Genomic DNA, 17,356 nt, shown 5'->3' with positions numbered 1-17,356 from the left:
GGAACACAAAAGCGGCTACTTGAAGAGAATGATCTTACACTTGATAAGGCTGTCTCTATTGCAGCATCGCACGAAGCCGCAGCGAGAGGCACTGCGGAAATGCAGCTGAAGGCAGCGGTACTCAGCGTAGATCAAATGGCTTTGGGTACAACGAAATGTTATCGTTGTGGGAAGACAACACACGATCAGAACCAATGCTGGTTTAAAAACCAGGAATGTAGAAAATGTGGCAAGCTTGGTCACATAGCTAAAGTATGCCGGTCAGGAAAGAAGACCAGCAACAAAAAGTCACCGCAGGAAAAGTGCAGAAAGGTACATAAGGTGGCTGAGAAGAGTTCGGATGAACAGAATTCGGATTCAGACTCCAACAGCAAGGAACTGGGTAGTCTGAGAATTCACAATGTGAGTAAGGAAGCTGACCGACAAACTATCTGGGTCACACTGCAGATAGCAGGAGTCCAAAGGAAGATGGAATTGGACACCGGATCGGCGTTGACAGTCATGAATAAGCAAGATTACAAAAGGTTATTCAAACATATTCCCCTACGGGATATGGAGATAGTATTAAAGACATACACGGGGCAAAGAGTATACCCCATCGGAAAGATAAAAGTCAAGGTGGTACACAAGGGCAAAGAACACCAAGGAATGGACATATATGTACTACCTGAGGGAGGTCCACCACTTCTGGGATGGGAGTGGATCAGGAAAATAAATATGGACTGGCACTCCCTAAAAGCAATAACGGTAGATTCCGGAAAGAAAAAAAATGTCAAACCTGCACGATTGTCCGGAATATTGGATGAGGGCATATGCAGCAGTGACAGTGACAAAGCAGAGAGTGAGAACTCGGTGAAGACAATCAGCTCAGACTCTGGAACTGATGATGGTAAGACCAGCCCATGTGCCAAAGACAAGTCTAAAATGGACTTGCAGACTAATGATGGAAAAACGAAGGAGTGCATAAATGCTTCAGAAGAGAATAAAGTATCAGAACAGAATTCCACTGAACAACAACAACATAGTTTGACAGAGGATTCTGAGTCTGTCCAGTCTACAGACATGCACATTTCTGAGGAACACCGGGCTCGAACTCAACTCAATTTCAAACTACAACAGCAATTAGAACAAATGATTCGCCGTTTTGAGCAAGAGATGAATGCAAAGAAAAAGTTCTTTGACACAGAGTGGGAGAATCTGGTAAGACAGCAGAAGCAGCTGATTGAGAAAATGGAACAGGAACACACAAACCGTCTGCGCGATGAGGCCAAACGAATCAAAGCTGAGCAAGAAAGGGAATATGTCAAATTCATCGATCAGTTGAAAGCTAAGAAGAAAGAGCACCCTTTTGTGAGCAGTGTCAGCAGTAATAAGCCACTCAGGGAATTGGTGGCAGAGGCAAAAACTGAAGATGCTGCAGAGATCAAATTTGTTGCTGAAAGCGCTACTTCCAGAGCTTTGCTTCGAATTAAAGAATTACCAGTTAAAATTGTGAAACCCTTAAGAGAGAAGATTGGCATGGAGAAACATCGTGTCATTTTCGAATGCAAGGTTTCCAGGCCAAATGCTGCTGTCAAGTGGTATTACAAAGACAAAGAGATTCATCCCAGTAATAAATATGAGATTGTGAGTGAAGATGTGTACAGGAAGCTCGTTATTAATAATGTCGTTTTTGAAGATGAAGGCAACTACATGTGCGATGCCATAGATGACCAAAGCCCAGCAAAGTTATATGTAGAAGAGCAACCAATTGCCATCATTAAAACCATATGTGATGTGGAAGTGACAGAGCTAAGTGACGCCATTCTTGAGTGTGAGCTTTCAGTTGCTGACGTGAAGCCTCCAAAATGGATACTAAATGGTGAAATTCTTCATGCTTCTGAAGATGTGGACATTGAGCATCGTGGCACTATTCATCGTCTCACTCTGGAAAAAACAACTTGTAAGATGACCGGCTTGCTGCAGTTTATTGCAGGGAAATCAAAATCTGAGGCGAGGCTGACTATTAAAGAGCCTCCGTCAAAGGTGGTCAAAGAACTACAGAACATTACAGGGGAAGAGAAGCATTCTGCTACTTTGAGCTGTGAGTTTACACCTACTCCCAAGATGGTCAGATGGTACAAAGACCAGAGCTTAATCGAATCTGCTGACCGATACAAATTTAAACAAAATAAGAATGTGATAGAACTTACCATTACAAACCTCACACCCAAAGACTCTGGTGAATATAGCTACAAATCAAGTAATGCACAGACCACAGCCACACTCACAGTTGACGCTCCAAAAATAGAAATAATAAAACATTTGGAGGACGTAGATACTGAGGAGGACAGCAATCTAGTATATTCATGCGAGTTGTCCCATGATGATGAAGATGATGACTCATCTGAACCATTATCACCCCTACCAGGTCACGCACGTGGTCCCTCCGAACTGAGCCAAATCAGTCTGGAAGCAGAAAAACTTCCCAAGGTACTTGAGCCTTTAGAAGGCAGCAATGCTGGTTCTGCAGTTACGAAAGTTCAAGCTGTTAAGTCCAGTGAAGGACTATTAGATGAGTCACCCCAGCAACAAGAACCTACTACACCACCGAAAACTACTACACCACCGAGGCGTTATCCGGACCGAGTCAGGAGGCGCAGGAGGCGCCGCCTCAGAGACTGAATCTGTGAACTGTGTTTACATGAAGTTGTGTATATATGTTATGATGTTATGTTTAATGGGGAATATATGTACTGTTAAGCTAAAAAGGGAGGATTGTAGTGTATGTAACCGTTCCACCTTTAAGAGAACTATTTTAAGAGTTGCACTACTTTCTCTTGGCTGCTGTATACTGTAATACCGGCGGTGACCACACCGGTATATAAGTGCTGTGTAATGATTTATTGGGCAGTTCCGCCCTGACCTTCAACCAGTAAAGACCTGTTAAATTTTACTCTTGTGGTCTGTGTAGTAATTCTCAATATAACACACAGACTTAACAAATGTGAATTAGCAGGAACAGGGCGATGGGTGAGCGGGACCGAGTACAGGACAGAATATGGCAGCGTTTTGATGAGATGACATTTACAGAGAGTGGAGAACGGCAGCCAGGCAGGAGAGTTGGTCTGTAGGGTTTCAGCAGCAGATAGACTGGTATGGTGGGTAGGTAATTTTACAGAGGTGGAAGTCGGCCGTCTTTGAGACTTGGAGCATATGAGATTGGAAGCTCAGCTCGTGGTTATATAGAAGGTTGAGATTGCAAACAATCTGGTTCAGTCTGAGACTATGGCCAGGGAGGGTGACAGAATCAGTGGCAAGGGTAAGGACTTTGTGGTGGGGGCCGAAGGCAATAAGATTGTTTAATACAAGTTGGCAGCAGAAAAAGCCAAGGCCGGTTGGATCATTTCCCAGTCAGAAAGTCAGTTTAACTTGTGGTAATGGTTTACCTTGCAGTCCTATTTCAGCATTACTGCCGCACTGCAATTGTACAGAACATTTCACATTGATTATGTAGTAATACAAATACGCTCAAAATGACAGAAGATTTGTTATTTAATCATCTCATGCTATTATGTTGAGATCTAGTATCATCATCAGGGAGCAGCATTCAAATAGCTGTGGTCAGAGTGACCCACTTACACTTCTGGCTCTCAGCAGGGCACTTCACAACCGTATTTCTAAATGTTGAGCACGAGCACATGTGCACATGCAGACAAGAGTAAAGATATTTTTCAAAAGGAGGTACACACTGGATGTATGTGCAAGACTATTATCTGTTTACATTGATACAGCCAATTCTGGGGGAGATCTGGGTTAAGCAAGCACTGATTCAGTAAATACAAGCTAAAACAATTATGGAAGAGGGGTTGAATGTTGGTTTCTGGGCTTTCACTTACTGTTATGAAACAAATTAGAAACGTCAAAATAACCAAACTTGGCTTTAAACCCCAGTCAAATTCTTTCACATGCACATAATAATCTATCAATCAGCATTTCAATGTACTCTGCATACGGTACACAATCATATGATTGAAACAGAATTTGGTGATAAAGTAGTAATTTTGGTGGCAAATATTGCAGTTTTACACTATAACCAAGTCAAAGTTCAAGGAATCAATGTCATTGTAAACCCGAGAGCACATGGATCTACGAACAAGGCGTTAAACCCATGAAGTAAAAATGTAGGGAATTTGTCCTAGTATCCACATTATACAGCGGAGTCTGGTGTACCTAACAGCGACTAGTTCCTGACATGGGATGTTAAAGCAAGTGAGCAGTGTAGGTGCTGCACTTCCAAAAAAATAAATCCAGACCAACCATAAAAAGTAAACACACCATTAGCTTATTTTTCTCCCTACTAGGGCAAGAAGCTAGCAATGTAGGTCATTACATGGATGAAAGTCAAACAAGAAACAAGCAATGAATAATAAAATGGGTCTGTCTACATTTAAGACTTCAGCTTTGAAACAAACATTAGGGTAATCATTTATGAATAGTGCAGAAATAGGTGGGTCAAGGAGTGAAGGACTCCAAGAAATATAGATTGTAGATCAGATTCCAACAACCTGGATTATAATCCTCCGAAACGAAACCAGAAAGAAAGAAGCCCATAATTGTAAGATTTATATGAAGAGGCATTTACAACAAATTTAAGTTTAAAAGTTAAAAATGACCCTTATTTATAGCAAAAAAGTTCAGCAAATCAGCATAATTGCAATGGAATTGATAAATTTGTTCTCGAATAGAAAAAGATGTAATGATCTATTCTGTAACAAATTTTGAAGTCACGTCATTATTGGCCCGTAATTTGCGGTCAGCGGCAAAGCAAAGGCGCTCAACCGCTGGCCTCGTGTTGAACCAAGTGTTCGCTGTATTTTGGTGCCCTTATACACTGCCCCACCAAAAGAAGCCGACACTTCAAACTTCACACTACAGTACAGTACTGAACTAGAGGGAAAAATGATGAAATTTTTTAAATCCTGGAGACATGAAAATTAAAAACACAAGAAAGATCTACTATAGAGAAAATACTGGAAAATGCACTGGTCAGACAGCACCCAAAAGAGAATGGCTAATGTTCTGGGTATAGTTTGCTCTACTCTCCTTTTCAGTTTCTTTAAATAAAATGAGCTGCAGTTCATCTAACTGAAATGAAAAGGGCAGCTACAGAGAATTTTCTGCAATGTACTATGTGTCCAATCTTGGCAATTATAACTTCTGATTTTTTTTAAATGCTGTATGCATTTCAGTAAATATTCCACAATGCTTTGTGTTTTAAGGCTCCCATAACTACTTCAAGTCCAGTTTCATACCAAGTATGGAGAGCATCATTTTCAAGCTTAATCTCATCTACAATCTGAAATGTAACTAAAATCAAGCCTGTCAATTAAACTTTGCCTACTGAAAGTACACAAGATGATGATGTAGAATGATAGTCACTCGTTTTCTGTTTGGCAGAGAAAATTCATTTTCAAAATGGACAAAAACTAGTTACAACATGGTCAAATACTACAAAATTAATGTCCTAGTGAAATTCATATATCTTAAATCATACATTAACACAAAACCCTGTCTCACCTAACTCAATATAAACCCCTTGTAGATCTCCACAGCTGACGGGAGTAAGGGGGCAAGGACACTGCAATTCACAGTTGTGTATAAATGTGGTCCATAGCAACTCAGCTGCTTCTCCACCCGATCCGTGTAGATAAATAACTGTCCACATCCATGAAGCCATGGCTGGGATCAGGAACTCACCAAGTGTTCACTGTACTTTGGTATCCCAATGCACTGCCCCGCCAAAAGAACCCGACACTTAAAACTTCACACTACAATTGATTTTCATTAATACGTCACACCATCAATGTTTTCTGGTGAGTGAAAACAATGCAATTTAATTTAAAAATGTAAATTAGTCAATAAAATCAACAAAAGAAAGCAACTTCACAATCAACATCATACCTTAAGGAAACTGTATCTCAGCTCGTGATGTTTTGCTACGAAGTGGCAGAAGTATCTTTTCGTTACATAAATCAACACGGCACATCTGATGCACTGTCTCAGCAGGAGTGTAATGAGGTTAGAGTTCTTTAAATCTTTGTAGCATGTACAATATATCAAACGTTATCTTCTCCCGCTCCAAAAAGAAACATGTTGAGGCCATTGAATGAACCCAATCTTCTTCCTCAGATCCCAAAAGCTTTGTCCAATAGCAAGACCATCAAGCTAGTCTCTTACAAAACTAAGCAATTTCTCTGAACAGCCATCAGTTTCCAAAACAATGCATATAGTCCTTTTTAAAATGGGATTACATCACTTTTTAGAAGACATAATACATAGAAGATACACATGCTTAGAAGGGTGAAAATTCTATTCTGTTACAGCTATCCGTTGTTCTGTAGGCAGAGGAGTGTTGCTATGATAGCAGAGGAAGTAAGTACAGGAAACTTTGTGCTATCCGGCACCGACGGGACTGTCCCATCAAAACTGCCGGACAAACCAGCGCTAATGTTGAAACATACGGAGATTTTGAGCTCCGTATCTGGCAACAAACCCTGTTGCTTAGCAACAGCTTCTAAACAGTCAGCCGTACCTTGCAAGCGTCTCTGTAGCTTAGCAACAGCTTCAGCGAGACCTTGCAGAGCCTGACTGGTGAAAAAAAAGCAACGAAAAGAAAAAAAAGCTAACGAAACTGCTCCTGATTTTTGCCGGTGGCTCGAGCATTCCGGACAGTTAACCTCCGGATAAACCAAAGTTTCCTATACTCTGTTGTACACAGGGTTGGCACAAATAATGTCAGCCTTGTTTACATAGAACAGCAGAGAAAAACATATGCAATGGTGTTCAAAATAGTATAAAGACAGAAGCCATAGTATAAAGTAACCTTTCATATGTTTTCACATTGCTGAAAATGTAATTTTTAATCCAGTGTTTAGTATGTACATAGGGTAATATATGGAGAGCCTACATTTGTACTTTGAAATCCAACCGAATGAGCAATAAAAGTAAACTTTAAGCAATCATAATTTTAACATTCCCATCATTGTAATTTCGGTCATTAATGACTAATTTTACTTTCATGGGTTTCAAAATTTTGGTAGAAAAGTGAGATTCACCAATAGTGAACTGCCTGCATCTGTATAGTACTTAGTGTGGATCAGGAATACAGCATAAAGATTCCAGCTGACTCCCACTGATACAACGTAAGATCATAGACTTTCAGAGAATAGGTTAGGCTGATGGAAGAATTGAAAAATGTGACAATCCTTCCAAAGCCTCAAAATCCTTCTCAAAACTGCAGAATTTATGTTCAATCCCCCACTAACCCATCCAAGTTATTAGCTCTGTCCACATTCCTTCTTCCATGAGAAAAAAAGAAAAGACTTGCATTTATATAGCGCCTTTCACGACCACCGGACATCTCAAAGTGCTTTACAGCCAATGAAGTACTTTTTGAAGTGGAGCCACTGCTGTAATGTGGGAAACGTTGCAGCCAATTTGCACAACACAAGCTCCCACAAACAGCAATGTGATAATGACCAGATAATCTGTTTTTATTATGTTGGTTGAACGATAAATATTGGCCAAGACACCGGGGATAACTCCCCTGTTCTTCTTTGAAATAGTGCCATGGGATCTTTTACGTCCACCTGAGAGAGCAGACGGGGCCTCAGTTTAACGTCTCATCTGAAAGACGGCACCTCCGACAGTGCAGCACTCCCTCAGCACTGTACTGGAGTGTCAGCCTAGCTTTATGTGCTCAAGAGGCCTCTATTTAAATCAGCCATCCTGTTTTGAATGGCCGATTAAATAGAGGCCCACTCAATAATGGCATCGGGCACAAAGCTTTTTGTTCAAACCGCTACCACCTGAATCACGCCAAACAACGCAGTGGTCGCCCGATGACCATCGCCCTCAGTTTGGATGTGGCTTAGCGGTCTGCTTAAAGATCCATACGTGTTCTGCGAAACTGGACACCAGACGCAGCTCAGTCGATGTAACCTTTGATACATTGCAGCCTTGTTGTGTTGACAGAAAAGGCTGGTCATTCTGCTTGTTCACTTTTATGGACTCCTCTCCAATGTAGACCGTTAACAATAGTGGCCTATAACAACTGAGGGCGATGGCCTCACTGCAGGATATCCAGGTCATAACTCTAGACAGGAATCTGCAAGACCTGCACCAACATCTGTGGAACACAATATCCAAGGAACTGCAACTGTTGGGTGATCATTAATTCTGCAGGGCAGTATTTTTGGCACAGTTGCTATAGGAATGGAATGGAGATAGCGGAAGTCCTGACCACAATCTTTCAATTCTCCTTGAATTTGGGAGTGGTGCCAGGTGATTGGAGGATTGCAAATGATACACCCCTGTTCAAAAAAGGAGAGAGGGATAAACCTGGTAATGACAGGGAAATCAGTCCAATGTCATTGCTGGGAAAACTACTCGAGACCATTGTCAAGGACAAAATTCTTACTTGGAGGAGCATGGGTTAATAAGGGACAGCCAGCACGGATTTGTTAAAGACAAATCATATCTGATTAACCCGATTGAGTTCTTTGATGAAGCAACAGAGGGTTGATAATAATGGTACATGTATGTATGGACCAAAGTTCCCTCTAAACTGCACAGCCATATGCTGGTCTTGTGCAGCCCTGGACTGGCTTTTCAGATGCGAAATTTCATGCATGCACGAAACTTTGAATGGGCCACAGACCGTTAAAGGAGCCGTGCACCCAAAAGAAAAATCAGGAGCAACATTGGTATGGACTTTCAAAAGACATTTGATAAAGTGCCATATAACAGATTGATTCAGAAAATATAAGCACATGGTCTTAAAGGGATGATGGTAACTTGGGTACGTAATGGGCTAAGGGATAGGAGGCAGAGAGTAGTGGTGAACAGGAGTTTTTCCTGACTGGAGAGATATATCCAGTGGGATCGGTATTAGGACCATTGCTTTTCTTGTTATATATAAATGACCTGGACTTGGGTATGGAGGGGCAGAGTTTCTGCTTTGGGCGCAATTGGCAATCAGGCGCAAATTGCGTTTGTTTTCCGAATTGAAATTATTGCTCAAGTTTCCCTCAAGCACATTTGCATATCGCCGAAGGTAAAATCTTCCATGAACCAGCTCAATCTGAGAATATCATTTCGAGAAACAGAAACCAGAAACTGTAAAAGCAGCAGAAAAGTAAAAAGGGCTAACCTGATCTTTAATTGTTAACGAGGCTGGCACCCATGATGTTACCCCTTGCTGATAGAAACAATGTAGCAGAAACTGTTTAGACTTTAGTGATTGCAAACACATTACCATAATGTTGAGGTGATCATAACACATTACCATGATGTTTACTTAGCTGTAACCCATTCAGTAAAATGTGACTTCTTTATTTCAAACTGCCAGACCAGGAAATCCAATTAAATGTATACATGCACAGCTCATGATTGGTGCAGAATGTACGAGGTGTTAATGCTCTCTCAAAAGCAGGGATAAAAATGTAGCACGCTGTATGAGAAATGGCTTGCTCTGTTGGGTTCGTTAGACTCTTGCAGGAGTCGGTGCTGACATTTCAGAGTAAGACTCCGCGGGTAATAAATCGTTTGAATTCTCCAGTTGTTCGACTCAGTGTTTGCTGAACCAGACTGAGGGTAAAAGAATCCGTTCTATCATTTGGTGTCAGAAGTGGGATCTCAACGGACAGTCACCGAGAGTCTGCGAACTCGGAGCTGAATCGTCTCGGACGTGGAGGGAGGAAATGGGCCCCCGATGTGAGTAATTTTTGTACTGCCTCGGTTTTCCTCCGATTCCGCCAGTCTGACGACAAGTCGGCCAATCGCTAACTCCCGTGTGGTGTCCCGCCGAGATCCAGGTCAGTCTGGCGAATACTGGAAGGGATAGGTGATTAGGTCAGTGATCGGATATCACTGAGGGTCAGTGATCGGATATCACTGAGGGTCAGTACACGTACTGAGGGAATAACTAGAGTATTAGGTCAGTGATCGGATATCACTGAGGGTCAGTGATCGGATATCACTGAGAGTCAGTATACGTACTGAGGGAATAACTAGGAACTGTGTAAACTTAGTAATAAGTACTTGTGTCAGGTAAGGTGTCGACCTAGTATCTCACTTGACCCGCCTAGGCTCTGAACAAGTTTAAAACGCGACTGTGTAAAGTTCACAAGGGGAGTAAGATGGGCAACTGTTTAGATACCACGACTGAATCGGGTAGCGCCTTACAGACCCTTTGTGAACAACATCCTGACAAAGCGAAGCAACTCAGACAGTTGTCGGGAGGATTAAATAAGAAATTAGGAAGTGATCAATGGCCACTAGGAGGAACTAAGAATCTAGATGCCGCTAAAAAGGCTCAAGAACTAATTTGGAAAAGTAACAGGGGCACCACTGCCAAAGAACTAATTGCCCTATGGAGACAGTACTGTCAGGAACTGAAAGAAACTTCCTTGTTAGCAAGTTGGCAGGATAATGCCTTAAAATTAGGAATAGCACTTACAGGGGGAGGGGTAGTCAAATCAGTAGAGGTATTGAAAAAGGAATGTGCTCATGGGAAACGCTCAAAACAAAAGTCTGAAAAGACCATGAGCGAGCCTGGAAAGGCTGATAAGAGTGGATTACGTAATCCAATGGTTGGCCTTGCCTTGACAGAGGGAGATGGTGATGATGATTTGGACGAATGGAATCACAGGGCTCATGTTGTTCCCCGTGCTCCCCCCCCGTACGTTAACATTTATCCCCCGGTGGCACCACCCGTACCAACTGCACAAACCCCCGCGCCGACACCTCAAGTATCTGCCAGTGTCGTTTCCCCGCCGCCGTCAGTCACGGTTCAGATGAACAGTCCCCCGCCGGTCCAGATGGGAAACCAACCACCGGGTCCCCAGTATACTGACCCCGTAGCTTTCCATACCCGACACAAGGGAAGGAGAAACCCACTTCCCCCACCTTTAGATAGTCCAGTAGGGACGCGCAGACGAAGAAGAAAGAGACAGATGGTGCTGAGTAAGAAATCAAACAGTCAGGAACAGAGTTCCCTAGAGGCTCCAGACTATAGTGATACTGACGAGGGAGATTCGGGAGACGACTGGTCATCCCTGGAATCAGAATCCGATACCGAGAGACCCGCCAGACATAAACCGACACCCCGGCAGTTGCCGGTGTGAGACAAATGCCTAACCCTACATTTAATGCAAATATTCCAGTGGCCGCCGATAACCCCCGGACCATAGGTATCTTCTACCCCTGGAAGCCTAACGAGATAATGGCCATCTTAACCGGGATGCCAGATAGGAAGAAATCCCCCACCTTGTTTGTAGATTTCCTCCGGACTACTATACTCGTCTATAATGCTGAATCAAGAGACTTATGGGCTTTAGTACAGCAGATCTTGACTCCCACCGAACATGCAAGGTTCTTGATTAACCTAGGCTTTGCGGACCATGCCGCATTAGAGGTTCAATATGCACAGGGTGATGCTCGTGAACGTGCCATACTCACTGCCCTAACCAATACCCTGCAGAAGCCCATTGATATATCCAAGGTGTTGGATATTAAACCACGAAAGGGCGAGGGAGCAGAGGAATTTCTAGAGAGATTCTCTGAGGTATATCGGAGTCAGTCAGGAGATGCCAATTACCGGAACGGAGCAAACTCGCCGCAATACTGTGCTATCCTGATAAATTGTCTACCAACCTCGGTGTCTGAAGCAATTAAGACTAACAATATGGACTGGTCAGAGAATAGTCCCAGCCAGATGGCCAGGGCAGTGAAATATTATTGGAAAGAAAATAAGAGTCAGGAGAGTCAGCCCCAGGTCAAGGTCAAGACTGAGTACGTGATAAAAAAGGAAGAGCCAAAGCCCACCCAAGATGTGATGGGATATCAGATGGAACCCCAGCAATGTGTCCCAGGGTGGGTTGATGGACAGGGGTACAGATATATCAGCCATCCCAACGGACCAACCGTCCCTAATTATGGCCCACCCTACGCTCCCCCAAGACAAAATTTCGGCGATAGAGGAAGAGGAGGGAGGCAAGCAGGGTCAGATACCTGTTTTAATTGTGGCCAGCAAGGCCATTGGAGCAGGGAATGTCCCTCCCGAAGACAAGGAAGAGGGGGCCACATGCGAGGACAACGGGGAGGTTGGCAGGGAAATCGGGGACAAGGAAGATATACAGACTTCTCCCAGAATAATCCGTTTCCCCAGTACTGACTAGCCAACCTCGTGGTGAACGGGTTCCAGTCGGACGAGGAGCCCGTTCTATCACTGCTGATTGAAGGGAGCCGGCATACATTTCTGGTAGACACCGGAGCTGCTATGTCATCTGTCCGATCAGAGCTCAATCTCCCTAAATCCGGGGAAACACAAAGCCTGTCCGGATTCCAAGGACAAGTGTGCCAGTACCCGATATCAGAACCAGTTGAAGTAGCATTTCAAAATGAGTCTGTGAAACACCAATTCGTGATCACAAATGGGCTGGATTGCAATCTCATGGCCAGAGACCTGTTATGTGCATTTCAACTAAGACTTGAGTGTGGGAACGAAGGAATAACTGTAAAACCATGGGCCCCTAAAAGACAATGTTACGTCTCTATCACCCCACAATGGTGGACTCTGGACTTAAAAGATGAACCCCCATCTCATGTAACCCTAGCTTATGATCGAAGTGGAAAGGATAAGGAATTGGAGAATTTTTACCAAGCTTATGAAGGGACTGAGTGGAATGTTGTTCTCCGAGCCATAGTTACGGGACCGGAGGGGAAAGCAGAATATGTTGAGGTTCCCTCGGAATTGTGGAAGCAACCCCTAACCGTAGCCCCACACATCACCCGGGAAGTGAACTCCCCCTACCGTGCGAAAGATCTGGGACCCATGGTAAAACAGGCAGTTGAACAAGCTAACCCAGATGACCGGCAGGAGCAGGCCCTGTCAGGCGGTCGAGCTATCCTGTTATACCAAGAGCCAAAGGTAGTCTTGACACAGTTGCACCACCACGTTGGGAATGAGGTACCGGAATACGTCAATCCGCAAGTGTGGGCAGAAGACCCCACACAGGTAGGATGCGTTAAAATAACTCCCATCCAAATCGCCCTACAGGAAAATGTTGTACTACCCTCTATACGACAGTATCCGCTGAAACAACAAGCGATACCCAGCATTGATAAACTGATCACGGGACTACTGGCACAAGGAATCCTGATTAAATGCCAGTCCCCGTGCAACACGCCCATACTTGCAGTTCCAAAATCAGGAAAGCCAAACCAGTACAGATTAGTACAGGACTTACGATCTATCAATGCTATTGTACAACCGCTTCATGCACTAGTACCTAATCCAGCTCACATTCTGGCCCAGGTCCCTGCACAAGCGAAAATCTTTGCAGTAGTCGATCTCCAGCACGCCTTCTTCGCCTTGCCACTGGAACCGGCAAGCCAGTACCTCTTTGCCTTTACTTATAATGGACAACAGTACACGTGGACCCGACTGCTGCAGGGTTTTGTAAACTCCCCAACATTATTCTCTAGGTGCCTACAAGGACAGTTGCAGACTTTGACCTTGAAACATGGTTCCGCTCTGGTCCAGTACGTGGACGACTTGTTAATAGCTAGCCCTGACGAACAAAGTAACCGGGAAGACACCGCCCAGTTGCTTAATCACCTATTCTCACTCGGGTACGTAGTCTCTCAAAGGTACTAGTGGCTCAACAGAAAGTTAAATTCCTTGGCTTCATGTTCTCAGCAACCGAGCGGAGTCTAGAGAAAAGCAGGATTGAGCCAATCTGTCAGTTCCCTGTACCCCGTAGTGCAAAACAAGTGAGGCAATGGATGGGGATGGTAAACTACTGTAGACAATGGATACCCAACATCGCTCTAGAAACCAAACAACTAACACCATACACCAGTATAGAGGGCGAGTTTCAGCTAGACCCTGTCACCATAAGAGCGTTTGAAAACCTAAAAGAAGCATTGTCGCAAGCCCCAGCACTGGGGAGACCCCTGTATGACAGGCCCTTCCAGCTATACTGCACTATCCTCACTGATTGTTCGACTGCTGTCCTAACTCAAAAACATGGGGACAAGCATAGGCCGGTGGCTTACTACTCCTCGAAGTTAGATCCGGTAGCGCTAGGGCATCCCGTATGCACCCAGATTCTGACCGCCATCTATAATAGCCTACAATCGGCTGCCAACCTAACTTTGCAACAAGATATTACAGTATACAGTTCGCACTCGGTAACTGCACTATTAGGCCAATTACAAACTCAGCACCTCACTATGGCCTGACAGAACAAGTACAAGATATACCTGTTGAATAATCCTAAACTGCAATTTAAGCATTGTACTACTATCAACCCAGCATGCTTTCTCACAGAACCACCCCTCGAACAAACAGACCCAGGACATGATTGTCTATTTTTAATCAAGGAAGATACCTCCGTCAGGGAGGATCTATCTGATGCCCCAATGCAGAGTCCTGACACAACCATGTATGTGGATGGAAGTGCGTCCGTCAGTCCCCTTGGGAAAAGACTTTCTGGATATGCAATCATAAATCAGGACGGTAACATTTTGGAGTCTGCTGCCTTTGAGTCTCCGTATTCCGCCCAACAAGCAGAACTGTTTGCATTAATACGAGCTTGTATCTTAGGGAAGGACTTAAAGGTTAACGTTTATACAGACTCGAGATATGCCTTCGGAGTGGTTCATGATTTCGGACAATTATGGAAAAACAGAGGGTTCCTAACCTCTGCAGGAACACAGATATCCCATCAGAAATTAGTATCTGATTTGCTACAAGCCCTCATGCTACCAAAACAGATCTCCGTGATAAAGTGCTCCGCACACACAGCAGGACAAACCTCTGTAGATATAGGGAATAGATGCGCAGACCAGGAAGCTAGGGAAGCGTCCCAGGAACAACGAGTGGTTGTGCCTAGAATGATGAGCCAGACTAAAAGCTCAAATAAAAGCAAGTCTCCCTCGGAAAAGCCAATGCCAACCATCCAAGACGTCATTAAGTTACAGGAGGACGCTCCTGACTGTGATAAGGGACTGTGGAAACAGCTCGGTTGTACATATGATTGTGTGTCTAAATTATGGGTCACCCCTGCCGAGCAAACTTGTATGTCAGATGAGCTAGCATTATGGGTTATTGAATGTATACACTTTGCAACTCATTGTGGTGCCAGAGCAACTAGTGACACGTTATTAGCTACATGGTGGCATCCTAGATTACAGGCTCTGGCTCAAGGTATTAGCAGCCGCTGCCTCATTTGTCAGCAGCATAACCCGGGAAAAGGCATACCTTGTGAAATGGGTAAGACGCCGTTACCCACGGGTCCCTTTGAGACCCTCCAGATGGACTACATTGAGTTAGAAAGGTGTCAGTGTTATAAATATGTACTGGTTATTGTTGATGTATTTAGTAAGTGGATTGAGGCCTACCCGACTACGGATAACAAAGCCTCCACTGTTGTAAAAGTTTTAATGAGAGAAATTATTCCCAGGTACGGAATTCCAAACCGATTAAGTTCAGACAACGGCCCTCACTTCGTGGGTCAGGTAACCAAGGAATTCTGCACTCAAATGGGCATCCAACAGCAGTTACATTGTGCCTACAGGCCACAGGCCGCCGGACTGGTCGAGCGGGCTAATCAGACCTTGAAAAATAAACTTGCCAAATTACAGGCCGAGACGGGAACTACATGGCTCAAATTACTCCCCGTGGCCTTGTTCCAAATACGTACTACCCCGGCTGGTGCAGCAAGGTTAAGCCCTGCTGAAATCATATATGGCAGACCTCTCAAAACCCCGTGGAACCAGGAAGTCCCAAAGACTGTCCACTTTCACCACATGACGGCAGAAATGACTAACTATATTTTGTCGTTAACCAGGGCATTGAAAAGTTTGCACTCCCGGGTACGCGCTGCCTACATCGACCTCCCCCCTATAGTCAGTCCGTCCAAAATCGAGCCCGGAACGTATGTATTGATCAGGAATTGGACGCGAAAAGGACTGGAACCTCGTTGGGAAGGACCCTATCAAGTCCTACTCACCACTCCAACTGCTGCCAAAGTAGAGGGAAAGAGTGCTTGGGTCCACCTCCACCACTGTAAAATTGTCAGTAATGCTATGCCTAAAACTTAAAGAATGCTAACCTCTCTTGCTTCCAAGAAATCTCTCCTTAAACAGACGTGCCGCGCCGACTGACCATGCAGACGCCCCTGTGGATCCTCTCCATCAGTGTCCTGCTCACCCCTGGAATAACTCAACAGCCCAGGAGGAGGACATGCCAGCGGAACCAACCCAAGCGGATACACCATCTATGCCCAGGAGACGTGCTTCGGTGCAATGATGATAACCCAGGCGGGTTCGGGAAATGGAACGTGATCAACTTGGACACCTACATTGGGCTTATTAGACAGCCCCACCGCTCGCTAGTGCTGAGAAACGAACACAGAGGAACATTGCCATGCTATTGGACTGAGTGTAAATTTAATTACGTTTGCCGACGCCAGGCGACCAAGTCTGTTACTGCAAGACCATGCAGTATAACTACAGACACCAAAGGACAGAATCGTTGTCTGAAGTTGCCCTCTATTATGAGCAGCTTTGACTATTTTAGGTTAGAAGGTATCCTCACCAAGAAACGTAAACGAGATCTCCAACACATTTTCCCTAAAGAAACCCCGACGGGCAACCTATTCCTCCAGACTCACGCAGCCCTATACTCACCAGAGTCAATTGTTTGTTATCCGCCCCTGACCTCTGTGGAGGGGATGTTTGCCCCAACCCCGGTTATTGTTCCCCCGGACTTTCTTTTAGATGCTCACCTCCCCCCTCCCACAACTAATATAACAATACCCTACACCTTAACCCCGCCCGCCAATTGCCTGAGACTAAGCAGGAACCCTGGTGGTTACGAGAATTGTTGGAATGGGACGGGCTATGGTTGTAGGTCAGTATGGGTTAAACAGAACTACACCTGCTTGGTGACACGCTGCCTCCACCATCAATGTACGATAGGACCTGACACCGGTAGCTGCACATGTGAGCAATCCATATGTCTGTCAGTAACCGAAGGAGTGCAAGTTTTATGTGGAGAAGGGAATGGAACAAATCTGAAGGTAGGGGGGGAAACCTTTATGCTAGTAGAAATAGCTAGTACCCAGCCTGCTGATACCCTTGAGATCCAAGGCCTGGACTATTTCCTTCCCCCGAGCCATTTAAGCACAAGGCGGAAACACATATCCGTGATATATACGAAACCAGGCTACTTTTTCTTGGGCCAAGGAAAAGCCACTAATTTCATGGTAATAGGTACCGCCCCCCGGACTGTAGCCATCGCTAC

At 44.4% G+C, this 17,356-nt stretch overlaps 2 protein-coding genes across 6 annotated transcripts in view; one reads left to right on the top strand and one right to left on the bottom strand.

The window, feature by feature from the left end:
• LOC147115189 (V-type proton ATPase subunit C 1-A-like) overlaps positions 1-17,356 on the bottom strand; it is a 255,177-nt gene that overhangs the window by 34,199 nt on the left and 203,622 nt on the right. The window lies entirely within an intron of this gene.
• LOC147115191 (uncharacterized) lies at positions 10,130-12,287 on the top strand. The gene is given in 2 exon segments (XM_085993517.1): positions 10,130-11,162; positions 11,165-12,287. Coding segments are annotated over 2 exon segments (2,034 nt in total). The 5' UTR covers positions 10,130-10,181; the 3' UTR covers positions 12,218-12,287.

The sequence above is a fragment of the Somniosus microcephalus genome, chromosome 7 (assembly GCF_052327205.1).
Source record: "Somniosus microcephalus isolate GS21.2 chromosome 7, FLI_Smic_1.0, whole genome shotgun sequence".
Taxonomy (NCBI): domain Eukaryota; kingdom Metazoa; phylum Chordata; class Chondrichthyes; order Squaliformes; family Somniosidae; genus Somniosus; species Somniosus microcephalus.
This window is presented reverse-complemented; position numbering and strand designations above follow the sequence as displayed.